Below are 17112 nucleotides of genomic sequence, written 5' to 3' on the forward strand. Positions count from 1 at the left end.
TGCCGGGTGATCTCCCTTACCTGTGCGGTGATCTCACTCACTCTGGTGGCAAACCAGAGACCAGGGCATCTAATTTTCTACCACGTGGTCTCTCGTCCTCCAAGGGGGAGCTTGGGCACATTCACGTGGTGGTCGCAGGGGTCCACGCACTACAGGAGGTAATAGAAGTCCCGGTGAACAGGCACATTTCACACCTCCGCTTGTGCCATATGTGCTGTTGTCCCGTTGGTCAAAGCAAGCGACTCAACCAAGCCAAGAATCCATATGGGAGGCCGCTACCCAAGGGGAATTATTATGCACATATTTACATACAATCTACCACATTTAGTAAGGTTGGGCTGTCCGTGATTCCCCTTTGCCGAAGCTCTGCAGAATACTGGACAAAAACCACATCCCTCACTTTTCTCCCCACCTGTAGGTTTACAGCACATGAGAAGATGTTTGTTGTAGACAGTGTGGCTTATCAAAAAAGGTACATGTTCTGTGGGGCGCCTGGGTGGCTCAGTCGGTTAAGCGTCCGACTTCAGCTCAGGTCATGATCTCATGGTCCGTGAGTTCCAGCCCCACGTTGGGCTCTGTGCTGACGGCTCAGAGCCTGGAGCCTGCTTCGGATTCTGTGTCTCCCTCTTTCTCTGCCCCTCCCCTGCTCGTGCTCTGTCTCTCTCTGTCTCAAAAATAAATAAAAACATTTAAAAAAAAAAAGGCACCTGTTCTAATATTATATTATTTATATTAGATATCTCTAGTATTAGATGTTTATATTATAAACCTTCTTTTCTGGCCCATTTTGGAAGGTTAAAGTGTAGACAGGAAGGAACGTGGAGGAGACAGAGAGAGAGAGGCGGTCAGCCTTGGTGGAACCCCCACCATACATCAGAGAGGTAGTGTCACTTCCGTGAGACCCGCATGGAGGGCTCCTTCTCATTCCCATTTTCCCGATAAAGAAATTGACACGCCTGCCAAGATCATTCAGTGAGAAAATGACCTCAGACCTAGTTTGTCTTACAGCAGAGCAAAATCTCTTCCTTCTCGCGGGTAACACGAAGATCAGGCTGGTAAATCTGGATCTCCTTCCCGTGGTTTCCTCAATGCCCACTAGAGAAAACATTTTTCATTTTCAGCGAACATAACATGTCCACTTCTGACTACCAAACGGGTTTATAAATATGAACGGATCCCTAAGAGAATATCAAAGTGTTTTGGTTCCATTGATACATCTAAGAAATGGCATTTTTCGGGCTCAGGAAGCCACTCCAACATAGACATCTTGGACTTTTTATATTTTACGTTTAATGTTGCCTTATTTCTGCTTTCCTTGTTATAGCCTTGCTAGCTCCTGACAAGGCCAAAGGAATCAAAGTCTAAGTTTTGATCTTTCATTGTGTGTGTGTGTGTGTGTGTGTGTGTGTGTGCTGCAAATTGATCTCAGCCCTGTTGACAAAAGGAACATGAATTTGAGCAAAACACATGATGAAAAGAAAGAAAACCATAAGACCTATACACCATATGATTGTAGGTATACCATATGCTATATAACATGGAAAAACCATATTGACCTATATATGCTGGGATTTCTGTTCTCCCAGAATGTCGAAGATCAGGATGTTCCAGACATTAAAATATGCTGGTTAATGCGTGGTCACTGTGCAGATCAACTGTTCTCAAATGTTTGTCCCCAGGGATCCTAGACACTTGAGAAGGCTGCCGTGAGGACACTGACAGCCAGTGAGGCAGTCTGTCACTGTGGACTGTGTTCTCAATAGTTCTAAACTCACCTATCGGTTTCCCTCTTGCCTTCCTGCGATCAGTCACGGTTCCTCAGCCTGCGTATCTCTGAAAGATGCGGTGTGAGTCATTCGTGAAGAAAGTCAGCTGACATTTACGGAGTGCCTACTGTGTCCCAGACGTTGCTCAAGGTACTCAGGATACCACTAAGATCCTTGCTCTCATGGACTTAGGGGGAGATGAGAGGAGATCAGCAGTGAGCAAATGAACAAAGGCGTAAGCATGAAATTTTTCATGATCAATGCCATGATTATAGATGAGGTGACAAGGAGCAGTACTCCAGATTGGGGCTTTGAAGAACTGAGACCTTTGGGAAAAGGCAAATTAAACAAGCAGCTGGGGGACGAACATTCCATGCAGAAGGAATACCTAACACAGAGGTCATGAGATGGGAACAAGCTTATTACCATGTTCAAGGAGCAGAAAGGTTCATGTGCTTGGAGGGTGGTGTTGATTGGGATGAATGATGGGAAACTGGGCCAGAGCACATATCTGGGTCAAGTAAATTTGGGTTGCTATTGTTCATCAAAGCGGATGTGTCAAGTTTAGGCACTTGGATATAGAGCTTAGAGTCCAGCAGAGAGGCTAAGATTGAAATACAGCCTCTGGAGTGGGTCAACGTACGTATGGTGTAGAAAGCCATTTCCCTAGAGGAATTAATCCAGGAGGGTAGTGCAGACGAGAAAACAGGAAGAAGAATGGTGCTGAGCTCTGGAGTCCTCCAACATTTAAAGGGATAGGTAGAGGAGAAACAATCCGCAAAGATGTTAAAAAGTTTAAAAAAATAAAAATAAGATGAAAACAGCCCAACAGCAGCAACAAATCAGAAGAGCAAGGTGCATAGACCAGAACCAGAAGACGTTCCAAGGAGGAGTAGTGGATGACTCCCTTCAGTGGCGGCCAGAAGGTCACAGGACATCCATCAGTGACCCATTCTTCCTGGGTGGAGAGCGAGGGAAGCCAGACACAAAGGAGAACAGGTGATTCCGTTATATGAAGCTCAGGACAGGAAAAACTAAGCTTTGGCGTTGGGAGTTCTGACTCTCCACCAGCTCAAAGCATCTCCTCTTCCACATCTCTTATCCCGCCATCTCTTTGAAACAGGCAAGAGCCAGGTGGTGTCCTGAACTGATGTTTAGTGCACTGCTGTTAACATTTTATGGCAGCAGTTTTCAGCCTCTCAGCCGACTACACCGCGAGCATGGGGGAGGCAGAAGTGAAGATCGTCCCCTGCTTTGCCCAGTGAAATCAACAGCGCTCGCTCTTCCTTAGTACATGCTTGCTAAATAACAGTTCTCCAGACACATGAGTGAGTAGCAAGTGATATTCCACAGTAGATTATATGAAGATGTGGAAAAGCTTGTGGCATGAGAGGCAGTCCCAGGTGACCCTCTGTCCCCGAGGAAAGAATGAACCTGAATCAGGCTCCATAACACAGAGCCTGGTGTGGTGAACTCACTCACTAATGGACCAAGACACCTGACTTTGCATTCAGGTGCTGCCTTTCTGTGCCCCTTTGTGTGCCTTTGACACAGCTCTCTAGTCTCTCTGTGCCTCAGTTTCCACATCTGTAAAGCAAGGATGATAAAGGTATCATTCTCATGAGTTGTGGTGAGGACAACATGAGACGATTCACGTACAGAGTTGGACCCATTAGTGCCGGCCAACAGGAGCAGCGGTGGTGGACAGAATCCTATTTTGACAATATGATTGCTGTTCTTTCTTAGGCATTTGCTTTGCTAAATAACGTGTGGACTGCTGGGGGACACGAGGGGCTTTTGGGTTGCTGTCCTGTTCTGCTTTTGGGTCTGGGTTCTGTTCAGGAGAGCGTGTTTCATTTGTGGAAATACATCCAGCCGTACATCTGGGATATGCCCATGTCCCTCTCTGTAAATTACACTTCAGTTACCAATAAGAAAAAGATCCTTCAGTGGCTCCCCTTAGCTTTCAAGGTGAAGTTACTGTTTCTTAGTTTAGCACACGAGTGACTTTAAGACCTGGCCCTTCTCCACATTCAACTCTTTTTTTTTTTTTTAATTTTTTTTTCAACGTTTTTTTTTTTATTTATTTTTGGGACAGAGAGAGACGGAGCATGAACGGGGGAGGGGCAGAGAGAGAGGGAGACACAGAATCGGAAACAGGCTCCAGGCTCCGAGCCATCAGCCCAGAGCCCGACGCGGGGCTCGAACTCACGGACCGCGAGATCGTGACCTGGCTGAAGTCGGACGCTTAACCGACTGCGCCACCCAGGCGCCCCACATTCAACTCTTTGAAGCACTATGAGTACACCGTCTGTTACATCATCAGGGCTTCACTCAGACGATTTCCTCTACTCAAAACCAAAACTCGGCTCAAGAACCACATCTTCCAGGAAGACTGCCCTGACTGGGTCAAGATACCCTTAATTGGACTCACACTGCCCCTCACCTCCCGTCCATCGCTGCGCTTACCACCCTAATATCTTTCTGTACTTGTCTGAAGTTCAGTGAGAGGAGCAGCCTTTTCCTCATTACATTGTGTCATTTTGAGGGAGAGCTTGAAAAATAATTGATGAATGATTACTTAAGTAAATAGGTGAATAATATTAAAAGGAATTTCCTTTTTCAGATTTATGACCGTAGAGAGATGGAAATGGAAAAAGAGCTGGAAATTCTTTTTTTTAAGGTATTTATTTATTTTGAGAGAGAGAGAGTGCAAGTTTGCATGCAAGTTGAAGAGGGGAAGAGAGAAAGGGAGAGAGAGAATCCCAAGCATATATATATATATATATATATATATATATATATACACGTATATATACGTATATATACGTATATATGTATATATATATGTATATATACACACACACACATATACAAAGTGCTAAAAATGTGTATATATATGTACATATATATGTGTGTATATATATATATGTATATACCATTTTTTTCTGTTTAATCCCTTGTACAATTTCAAAAATTGGAAAATTTTTCAGCCTATATACAATAATAGTAGCTTCCGTTTTTTCTCCTTCTCTTTGCCCACTGCACTGACCCACGTTCAGATCTGCTTTCTTTGCGGGAGACTTAGCCACGACTATGTCACCTATTTTCTGTCTGTCCCCTAGGCTTGCAGTCCATTCTCTAGAGTCACACAAATAATATTACTTCCCTTCTCCTCTCCCACTTAAAAAATCGTTGGCTCCCTATTCCCCTATGACCTAAAGACCAAATTCCTTGCCACAATTCGCAAGGGCCATGCCACACTGTTCCCAGTGGAATTCTCAAGTCTCTATTCTGATTAGTCCTTCACAGAGAACCTTTGACCATGGTGAACTCACCCAGAAACTTGCCATCCCCTGTCCATCCTGTGTCTTTGTTCATTGTCTGAACGGTCTTCTCTAACTCTAACTGGCAAACTCTTAATTTTTTTTTAAAGCTTCATTATTTATTTTGAAAGACAGAGAATGTGAGCAGGGGACAGTCAGAGAGAGAGAGGGAGAGAAGGAGAATCCCAAGCAGGCTGTGCACGGTCACCACAAAGCCCAATGAGGGGCTTCAACTCACCAACTGTGAGATCATGACCTAAGCTGAAATCAAGAGTTGGACGCTTAACTGGCTGAGCCACCCAGGTGCCCCTCCTATTTTTTTTTAAGATGTGATAATATCCAGCTGGAATATCTCACCGTCTGTGAAGCCAGCAGAGCAAAGTTCAATGCCTGCCTTTACACCTAAGAAAATTCAGATTCAGAAGTATCAAGGAGCTTGCCCAAGATCAGACAGTGGGTTGGTGCATGCCGGAAAGAGACTCAAAATCACGTCTTCCAATTGTGGATTTCTGACCTATATATCAATGTCTTTTTATTGAAAATGGCCCGGTGTTTACTTTTTTTTCTGTGTCGGAGAAGAGTGGCAAACCTTATGTGAAAGAACCTTTTAGCGCTCTCTAAAAAGACTGAAATCCTCAAGCCATAAGAAGTGCTTAAAAGAAAGATTTTTATTTTTTTTTAATGTTTATTTATTTTTGAGACAGAGAGAGACAGAACATGAACGGGGGAGGGTCAGAGAGAGAGGGAGACACAGAATCCGAAACAGGCTCCAGACTCTGAGCCGTCAGCCCAGAGCCTGACGCGGGGCTCGAACTCATGGACCGTGAGATCATGACCTGAGCCGAAGTCGGACGCTTAACCGGCTGAGCCACCCAGGCGCCCCAAAAGAAAGATTTTTCTAGAGGAGCTGCTGGGGAGCAGATTCGACCCCTCGTGTCTCCTGCATACAGCAAATGTGTTCTTTCTTCCTCATATTTGACGAAATTCCTTTCAGGGCAGCTCAGCATTGTGCCCGACTGTCATACTACTGCCTTTGATTTATCATTGTATTACCGACCCAGAAATTGCCTTCCTTTCTGTCCGATAATGTAAGAGTTGTCGACACACCAGAGGAGGCCCTCAGCTGTGAGCTCCCCCCGTGTGCTAAGCGTCGGGGAGGGTGTAAAACCGATGGCCAAGGCATGTGCTGCCCTGTCATGGGTCATTCTGCGTTGAAAGCGCTAAAAGTTGTGGGGACAGGGTGACCATATGCCATCTCTACTAAGCAGATGCCTGGGGAGTAGAGGGGAGTATTTCGTCACTGACATTGTTTCAAACTGGAATATCAAGGGTAAATGGTGAATGGTGATGATAATAAACAGCAAAGCAGTTTTGACTATGTTACTATTGTTTTAAATTCCCTGCAGTGAGCCGAGGTCTGTGAAGGCAGGGCTTTTGTTGGCCTTGCGCACTGGACTCTCCCGGCATACAGTAGGCATTCAGCAATGCTTAAGCAAATCGAAGAATAAGGAAAGAGCCTTGCCTGGGAACTACTAAATGAAGGGATCTGGAAAAATCTTAACTCCTTGAAAAGATAAAAAGAAGAAAAACTTCCCTGAAACCTGAATTTTGTTACTCATTCTTTATTTTTTTAATATGAAATTTATTGTCAAATTGGTTTCCATACAACACCCAGTGCTCATCCCAGAAGGTGTGCATTCTTTAAAGTGTGTTCCCCGTCGTGGACTACAGACGAGAGAGTAACGCAGCCTCTGGCTTGTGAGCTGGCTGCTGGAATGAATTAAAGCACACCTGATCACTACTGCTATTTAGTAAGCACCTACTGTGTGCCAGGATCTATAAAAGGGGCTTTAGTGTAAACAACAATCCTGGGAGGCAGGCAGTACTATTCCCATTTTGTAGATGAAGAAACTGAGGTACAGAGGGGTCATAGAGGTTATTGTGGTCGCAAGGTGGGCCAGCTGTTGAGCAAACTGCAAACTTGCCTGACTCCAAACCTTTTAGTGTTTGTATTTCTGGGTAGAACCAAAGGATCCTGGTGGTCTTAGACCGTCACCAAGGAGGCATGGATGGTCTCCAGACTTTTCAGCCTCCTTGCCGAATCAGCCTGAAGTGCGTATATGGAATACGCCTTCAGGAGCCAGTTCAACAACGGCTTCTGCACCTCTGTGCTCACACTTACCTTTCAGAAATGGTAGCAGTTGCGCGTGAAAATCCTATAAAATCCCTCTGTGATACAAACTCAAATGCCAGAGTCAAGATTTTTGGTAATAAAAACTTAAGAAATTTTAATTTTTACAAGTGCGGCTGAAGCTTTTCACCGTGTACCGCAATTGCCTTTTTAGATTCTGTCTATGCATTCTCCCCGTATTTGCTGTGTCGTGTTCCTCCTCTAAGAGCTTTAAGTTTTTACACCAGTGCACAATCAGAGTTCTGAAACAGTGCTTAAAATACAGCATGCATGCTGGTGAATTTCATCAGCACGTGGGCTGTGGTTCCAGCGTGCTAGACCGTCTCCAATTCTTTTACAAATACTAACTCACTTAATTCTACAGCCCTGGCAGATTGATGCTGTTATCACCAGCCCCGATTTACAGATGGGGAAATTGTGGTACAGAAAAGCTAAAGAGCAGGTCCCAAGTCACAGAGGTAGGAGTGGGCAGGGCTAGGGTTTGCAGCCAGAGCCATGCCTATGACCGACCTTCCTCTAACTTCCCCATGTCTCCACGTTCCCTGCTCTGCACCCCTGTGGTCAAAGCGGGATTCTGTTCGGGAGCAGGTGTTTACAGTTTACTCATCCTTTCCTTCCACGAATGTGGAAGGAAGGCGGACTTTAGTTTCTCCCCTCTGCACCCAACCCACCCCTTTCTCAAGGGTCACTTCAGTGATGACCAGTCTCTTTTTACTGTGCCCCTGCATCTCTGACCGTGAGCCTTAGGCAGGTCTGGATGTTTGACTCCTTAGGCAGAGGTGTTAAGTCTTTTTTGTCTTCTTCCAAAATTCTATTTAAATTCTGGTTAGTTAACATACAGTGGGACGTTGGTTTCAGGAGCAGAATTCAGTGATTCATCACTTACATACAACACCCAGGGCTCATCATAACGAGTGCCCTCCTGAATCCCCTTCCCCCACCTAGCCCGTCCCCCACCCACCTCCCTCCACCAATCCTCAGTGTGCTCCCTATCTTGAAGCGTCTCTTATGGTTTGCCTCCCTCTCACTTTTTTTCCCCTTCCCATTTATTCATCTATTTCGTTTGCCAAATTCCACATGAGTGAAATCGTATGGTATTTATCTTCCTCTGACTGACTTTTCGCTTAGCATAATACACTCTAGCTCTATCCAAGTCATTACAGATGGCAAGATTTCATTCTTTCTGGTGGTTGAATAATATTCCATTATATTTATACCACATTTTCTTTATCCATTCAGCAGTCGAAGGACATTTGGGCTCTTTCCATAGTTGGGCTATTCTTGATAGCCCTGTTATAAACATTGGGTTGCATATACTCCTTGGAATCAACATTTTTGTACCCTTTGGATAAAGACCTAGTGTGCCATTGCTGGGTCATAGGGTAGTGCTATTTTTAACCTTTTGAGGAAGCTCCACACTGTTTTCCAGAGCGGCTGCACCAGTTTGCATTCCCACCAACAGTGCAGGAGGGTTCCCGTTTCTCCACATCCTCGCCAGCATCTGTTGTTTCCTGTGTCGTTAATTTTAGCCAGGCAGAGGTGAGGTGATACCTCGTTGTGGTCTTGATTTGTATTTCCCTGATGATGAGCGATGTCGAGCATCTTTTCATGCGTCTGGTAGTCATCTAGAAGACACGTTGAGGCTTGAACTGAGCGAGACTCTTCTTAAACTGGCCAAAGCTATAAGGGATAAGGACCAAGAGCTCTCAGTGAATGAGAAGTGACAGAGAAGGATGAAGCCAGCTTGGAGGAGAAGCAGAGATCCACATTTAGGGCAAAGAGTCATTATGGGTCCCCTTTGGTTCCCCATACCCAGCCTCTGTTTTGCCCTTCGTTTCCGTGAGACATCCCAGTATACTTGGGATAAAGCCTGAGTTTTCTGAAGCAGACTAGGGTATCTATCCGTCAACAGAGGAATCTGGATAATATGGCCACTCTTTCCTTACCAAGCCTGTGTTGGGTTCTGGAGGTGGACAGAACACCACCGTGACTCTCAAAGGCTTCACGGACAGACATCTAAACAAGAATTGCAAGATCGCTTCAGTTGAAGCCATCCGGATGAGAAGTTGCTTGATTAATTGGAAAAGTGGGTTAAAATGGGGAATTCTGAAACATTGTACTTAAACATTTGGCTTATAACTTAAACAGAAAATAACAAATCCATTGTCCGGTCTTTTGATATAAAGCCCACGCATTTATTTTTAGCTTAGATCTATTGTTTCTTATTGAGACCGTAGCTAATTGGGCATCAGCCAAGGCTTCTAGTTCCTTAACATGAAGCAAGGATTGAAAAGGACTTGCAACATGATCAGAGTGACTTTTGAATTTTTATTACTTTTCCCACAAATATTCATGGCCGCCTTGCCCACATCTGATTTGGTGACAGTGTTTTAGCTACCCAGCATTACCGGGTCTTCCAAAGCATTCGATTGCATTTGCATACAAAGAGCATCACTTGTTCCTACTTGTTTTAAAATTCTAACTTAGTATCTAATTAAATAGAATGAGTGCACCAACAGATGAAGTGACGTAATCATGTTTGGGAACAAGCCCAGTACCTCCTGGTCGGCGTGGGGCTACATAAGGAATAGAAGCTACGGGTGTCTAGAGAGCTCCTTATGAGCTGGGGGAGCTTCAGCCCCGCAGTGCTCAGCTGACAGGTGTCAAGGGGGGACTGGAAAAAGTGGACCCACTGAGTCAGGTAATCCAGAGAATTGGTAAGTGGAGGTCACCCAGGAAAGCCGCTGCTGCAGTAAAGTCAGAGGCCGGTGCAGGTTGCAGTCAGGGCAGAGGTAGGCAGGTCTCCGTGGCATAGGAGGATTCAGGGGGAGCTTCATGGAAGTGGTGTCACTTCCGCAGACCAGTGAAGGAAGGCATCCCAGGGACAGGTCCATTATGATCAGAGGACTGTGTGGCCCATCGGAATAACTGGAGGGTTTAACGTTTTATTTATTTTTGAGACAGAGAGAGACAGAGCATGAACGGGGGAGGGGCAGAGAGAGAGGGAGACACAGAATCGGAAACAGGCTCCAGGCTCTGAGCCATCAGCCCAGAGCCCGACGCGGGGCTAGAACTCACGGACAGCGAGATCGTGACCTGAGCTGAAGTCGGACGCTTAACTGACTGAGCCACCCAGGCACCCCTGGAGGGTTTAAAACACTGGGCTGGCGAGCCCCTGTACTAGGAATGAGCCCATGCCTTATTCCTGAGACTAAATACCGAATGGTTAGTCTGGAGGTGAAGTTCTCATTCCCTGCTCTCTGCCTCGCTCAGAGTCTTGAGGACCCACTGAGTAGGAGCCCAGCCTCTCCTCTCTTGCCTTTGCAGCTCTAGAAAGGCTACCAGGACCTCATCTGTGGCTTATAGGGCAGTCTGCCCCACGTCGCCGGGTTATCTGCCCACAGCACTAGTGAGGGCCTGTTCCTGACTTACTGTCCTAGTGCTTGTCAAGCTCCTTTTCGTGGGACCTCTCGGATAGCACGACTATCACATCTTCTGCCTGTCCCCTCTGAGACGGAGACTGTAGGCCCCCCACGGAATTCAGGATCCCATCTGCTGGTTCTCTCCTGTAGTCGTAGCAGCTAACTTACTTGTCTACAGTAGAATCTCAGTAAAAATGTGTCGAGTGAAGGAATGAATGAATTTCCAAAGAGACTGCATCCCGTAGCTTCCGTACTGGCTGTTGCCCTGTGCCTGCAGCACCTTCTCTAGCTTTCCTTAAGACTGGTTCCTTCTGTCCTTCACATCCCAGCTTCAGTCACCTTGAGGAGTCCCTCCCTGACCATTCAGCCAGAGCCGCCACCGAGCTCGCCTTCATTTCTTCCAGGGTCCATTTTCCAGCTCTAGAACCTTGGTTCTACAGAGGCGAGTGCCGTGTCTATTCTTGTTTTCTGCCGATTCTCCTTGCTCTGCGCTGCATCTGGCACAGAGCCCCTCCTCTTTGACATGGTGAGTGCATGAATAAACGGATGAATTATGAGCCAGGCGTCGGGGAAAAAGAACGTGGGCTTGAGTCTTCCCTGTGCACTTGCCAAGTGCATGACCTTGGGCTTCCCGATTTCCCCTAAACCTCTTTGAATCTCCGTATCCTCGTGCGTGAAATGGGACAAGGATTGTAACTTACTCCCTCCTACGATTAACGGGAGGTTTTGATCAGATACCGGATACAAAGCATTTGGTGTGCTACAGTGTGAGTGGTCAGTAAAAATAAGATACTGTCTATAACCCCAGGAGAGGTCTCTTGGTGCCTTGACTTTCACTGCCGTTAACCCCGCTTTGCCCTGCCATAGAGCCAGGTCGGTGAGAGGTCTCTCAGTTTGCAACAGCCTGGGAGTGGTGGGTTCTTCCTAAAGCCATTTGGAATCACTGGGGCATAGAAGCCCAGAAGTGCTGTCTGCATAGGGGGCACTCTCCCCCAGGACAATCATCTGCATAAAATAAACCTCTTGCGGGGCGCCTGGGTGGCGCAGTCGGTTAAGCGTCCGACTTCAACCAGGTCACGATCTCACGGTCCGTGAGTTCGAGCCCCGCGTCGGGCTCTGGGCTGATGGCTCAGAGCCTGGAGCCTGTTTCCGATTCTGTGTCTCCCTCTCTCTCTGCCCCTCGCCCGTTCATGCTCTGTCTCACTCTGTCCCAAAAATAAATAAACGTTGAAAAAAAATTTTTTTTAAAAAATAAACCTCTTGCATCCCTCACCATTTCTCACCTGGACCTCCCCCCAGGGGCCACTGTAGCAGTTGATGCCCTGAAGCAGCTTCTGGTGACATGAATAGAGCACAGGATGGGAGAGGAAAGGAAGTCCAGGCAGGAGCCAATGGTGCTCTTTGAATCAACCTGGGTCCCTTTTCATTGCAGATGGAAAACATCCCGGGCGGGGGGGGGGGGGCGGGATATGTGCAGACTCTGAGCACAAAGGCCACCCTGGCCACAGTCTGGCTCCGGGAGAGATTCTCATACCTCTGATCTCCAGAGCAGAAAATCAGATATTGTGCCTCAGCAGGAGCTGGGAATTGCATTAAGGGGCCAACTTCCTCATTTTCTTTCTGATTGTGTTTTCAGGGGACTTGAGCGGTATTTCTCAAGCAGTGAACAGATCTGAGGCAAACAAAAGTGCTGACAGTGGGCTTTTTTAAGTTTATTTATTTGTTTTGAGACAGAGAGAGAACCCGTGGGAGAGGGCAGAGAGAGAGGGAGAGAGAGAGAATCCCAAGCAGGCTCTGTGCTCCATGCTGAGCCTAACGCAGGGCTCGATCTGATGATGGTTGGATTATGACCTGAACCGAAATCAAGATTCGGACGCTTAACCAACTGAGCCACCCATGTGCCCTGAAAATGGGCTTTTATAGGTAACACCACTGACTGGAGACTGGCAAGTCTGGGTGCTGGAGAATTTTTCTCTTAGAATTTTAGTTTTAAAGTCTCCCATGAAGGCATTGATATCACCCTTTGAGGTGAGTGTGCATTGCCACTTAAAGAATCTGTTTAGGGGCACTTGGGTGGCTCAGTTGGCCATGATCATCAGGTCATGATTCCAGAATCATGGGATTGAGTCCCACATTGGACTCTGCCCTGAGCGTAGAGCCTGCTGAGGATTCTCTCTCTCTTTCTCTCTGTCCCTCTTACCTTCTTGTGCATACTCTCTCTCTCTTTCTTTCTCTCTCTCTCTCAAAAAGAAAAAAAAAAGTCTGTCTAGCAAATAATCATCCTGTGCATGGACTGTGCTGGCCAGGGCAGGGGGTCCAGTCATGATCTGGGCACAATCTCTGCCCTCTGTGTGTTCACCATTTGTTTAGGAAGTATTTATTGAGTGCCTACTATGTTCAGGCACTGAGTGCCCCGCAAAGCCATGATTAGCACCTACTCCCGTCCAGCAGCGATGCGCGAGCAAGGCCACGGGTACCTAGGAAGTTGGCAAAAAGCACTAATGAGCACAACATGGATATGGTGCAGGGGCGTTTGCAATAAACATGCTTCTCAGTCCCACTGTGAGACAGCCTTCAAGAGAGGAGAAGCCTCATCGTATGAAACTCTGTGGGCCCTTCACTAATAAAGCCCCTTGTGTGGGAGCCGAGTTAAGTAGAGCAGAGGGGAGAGAGAGGATTCATGCCAGGCCCATTTCATGTTTTATTTCATTGAATTTTCGCAGCGACCCTGGGAAGTAGATGATTTTATTGCTGTTTGCCAAATTAGGGAACTAAAGCACAGAGAACGTAGAGCTCGCCGAATGCTACGTGACTATCGGCAATGAAGACAAGGTCCAGACTCCAGTCACCCTCAAAACCCAGGGCTTTCCCACCTCCACTGCCACTTGGTCACTGTGCAGGCCATGCGAGTAATTTAATCTCTCCTGGACTCCGTCCATGCAAGGCCAGTGATAATTTGTCCCTGCTTAGTGTTGGCGTTTTGCAAATGGATGGTGAAAATCCTTAAGAGCCATAAATAACTATAAAGATACGAGAAACTTCGGTGTTGGGCATTCACCTGTCTTAAGCTCAGCTCCACATCGCAGCAAACTGTAGAGCAAAGAAGCCAGATCCCTGCCTGGTCCCCACAGCACACGTCTTTTTAGGATTTGGTTCTTGTGGCCGGTGAATCGGTTGTTTTTTTTTTTTTTTTTATCTACCATGTTGATTGCAACAGAAGAACATTCTTCTGTCAAGCGTTAGGTCCCTGCTTTCAGGCCGTGTGTGTCTCGTTTCTCTCCTCTTGATAAAGAGGTAGTACCTCCTAACCCTGGTTTTGTCCCCCATTTCATTAATCATAGCACGTTGTCCCCATCAGGGAGACTCGGAGCCTGGCCCTCCCCGTGGTCACACCCTCTTTTGCCCCTCCCATCGCGGCTGCCAGGCATCGAGGTCTGGTCTCAGCGTCACCTCTCACCTGGACCACTGAGCAGCTTCCCCAACTGGTCTCTCTGCCTCTACCCTGGGCACCCTCGTCACATTTCGTTTTCCGAACCACAACCAGGGTGATCTTTTAATATGTAAATCCACAGTGGCCTCCAGTTGTAGATGGAATTAAGTGCCACAACGTCTTACACAAGCATGGGAGACGTGGCTACCCCTGCAACCTGATCATCTGTCACCCCACCCCTCTGTCACCACCCTCCAGCCACACCATTGCTTTTTTTTTTTTTTTTTTTTTAACATTTACACCCACTGTTTCCTCTCCCTGGACCTTTCTTCTTGTTGCACTACACAGGGCTGGCTCATTCCAATCTTTCAGATTTCAGTTTAAGTATCAGGTCCTCCAAAAGGTCCTTCCTAACCTGATTTGAATCGTGTCATCAACCGCCACGCTCTGTGGCCATGACCTGTTCTCGCATGGCACTCGCCGCATTTTGTGAATGTGTGTGGGTGCATTTGAGTGGGTGATGTTTAATTATCGGATACCTATAAGCTCCACACTCCTTTGATCACCACTGTCTACCCAACATCCTGCACAGTGCCTAGCAAATAACACGTGCTCAGTAGATACTTGTCATGTTCAAGGATGGTGTGCAGTTAGCAATTCCTCCAGAAGGTCAGCCAAGAGCCCCACGACTTCTACGTGGTGCACGCACCCATCTCAGACTTGCTGGGCGGCCTAACGAGACTATCTGTCTCCTTTGCTTTGTTGTGTTCCAGGAGCGGCTCGTGCTGTCTGTGCTTCCCCGGTTTGTCGTCCTGGAAATGATCAATGACATGACCAATGTTGAAGACGAGCACCTGCAGCACCAATTCCATCGGATCTACATCCACCGCTATGAGAATGTCAGGTGAGAAAGACAGCGCCCTGACCCCTGCTCTGCACTTGATCTGTGTGTGACTGGCTGCTCTCGTCAGACTGCCATGACTTCTGTCTGGCTGAATGCCAGTGCCTTTCTTCATTTTGCTGATTAATTCATTAACCAGTGATTATTCACCATAGAGTTCATTTCCAAATTGAGGCTCGAGAAGAATGTCAGAGAAATACAATGATGTCGGCTTGCCTGCCTTTACATTTCGAGTGGAAAAGCAAAAGCCTTTTACATTATGATTGAAAAAAGAATTCCAAATGCAACCTAGAGACTTCAGGGGTGATCACATTGGTCTCCTTCTTATAAGGTTTTTTAAAACAATGTAAAATGGATTACAGCTCAGTTGTTTTTTTTTTGCAAACATATTTGTGGCCAACCATCCATCCATCCACCCATCCATTCACCTATCCATCCATCCATCCATCCATCCATCCATCCATCTACCCATCCATTCAACTATCCATCCATCCATCCATCCATCCACCTACCTGCTTACCCAACCATCTACCCATCCACTCACCCATTCACCCATCCATCCATCCATCCATCCATCCACTTACCCAACTATCCATCCATCCACCCATCCGTTCACCTATCCATCCATCCATCATCCATCCACTTGCCCACCCATCCATCTACCCACCCTTGCACCCATCCACCCTTCCTCCCATCCATCCCTTCATCCTTCCATCCACCCATCCATTCACCTATCCATCCATCCGTCCGTCCATCCACTTGCCCACCCATCCATCTACCCACCCTTGCACCCACCCACCCTTCCACCCATCCATCCCTTCGTCCATCCATCCATCCATCCATCCACCCACCTACTTACCCAACCATCCACCCATCCACTCATCCATTCACCTATCCATCCATCCATCCATCCATCCATCCATCCATCCATCCACTTACCCAACTATCCATCCATCCACCCATCCACTCACCTACCCATCCATCCATCCATCCATCCATCCATCCATCCATCCACTTACCCAACTATCCATCCATCCACCCATCCGTTCACCTATCCATCCATCCATCATCCATCCACTTGCCCACCCATCCATCTACCCACCCTTGCACCCATCCACCCTTCCTCCCATCCATCCCTTCATCCTTCCATCCACCCATCCATTCACCTATCCATCCATCCGTCCGTCCATCCACTTGCCCACCCATCCATCTACCCACCCTTGCACCCACCCATCCTTCCCCCATCCATCCCTTCATCCATCCCTTCATCCATCCATCCATCCATCCATCCATCCATCCAGTTCTACTTCTTCTTGTGTAAAACTTTGGGCAATTTACATACTTGAATCTCAGGACCGTTCTCTATAAAATGGGCATTTTAATAGCCACCTTGCAGGGGTTTATGTACATAACGTGAGTGAAGTTATATACAAGGCGTAGAAGAGAGGTAAGCATACAGTAGAGCATTAGGCATCTGTAGATGGTTTTAGACATATGTCCTAATTATAAGCAAAACCAACAGATCCAAGTCTGTTAAAAGGCTGCCTAGTGGCTCATAGAATAATTGGGGAAGGATGGAGAGGCAGGCTCAGCAAATGAGGCAGAGCGAAGCCAGAGCAGAGCCAGAATCACAGCAGAGCACTAGGCCAGTGAGGATGCTGCCTCCACTGTCCCTGAAGAACCCACTGCTTGTGCTACCAACTCCCTCACCCTCCCCAACACAGCTGCCACCTCTTGGAATCCTCCTGCAGCCCCCAGGATCTGGATGTGGTGGCCTTTGCCCTGCCCCCACTCCCCGTTCCCCCTCCCTCTTTGCATTGCAAGTTAGAGCCTGGGGCAGATGTGTCTGATTGGCTTAACTCAGACACTCACCAGAAGTGTCTGGAAAGCAGATACCTGACATGGGCATCTTGTACAATAGAATTATACCTCCCTCCCACTAAATATCAGAGGGCAAACATACCCAAACATAGGGGAAAATTCTATACGCTAAACAGCTCTAAGAGTGACCAATGTACCCTCTTAGCTCCTTTCGTCCTGACCTTGGTCTGAGGGAGGAACAGCTTTTCCTTCTAA

General features: G+C 47.1%; 1 protein-coding gene across 3 annotated transcripts in view; it reads left to right on the top strand.

Moving 5' to 3' along the window:
- Positions 1-17112, top strand: part of ADCY8 (adenylate cyclase 8) — a 222656-nt gene that overhangs the window by 68692 nt on the left and 136852 nt on the right. For all 3 annotated transcript variants that reach the window (XM_086695517.1, XM_086695518.1, XM_086695516.1), the window contains exon 3: positions 14909-15039. In XM_086695517.1, coding sequence (XP_086551643.1) covers positions 14909-15039 — 131 coding nt within the window. The remainder of the gene's footprint in view (positions 1-14908; positions 15040-17112) is intronic.

Source organism: Puma concolor, chromosome F2, assembly GCF_028749965.1.
Source record: "Puma concolor isolate L17-30 chromosome F2, mPumCon1.1.hap2, whole genome shotgun sequence".
In the NCBI taxonomy this organism is placed as follows: Eukaryota; Metazoa; Chordata; class Mammalia; order Carnivora; family Felidae; genus Puma; species Puma concolor.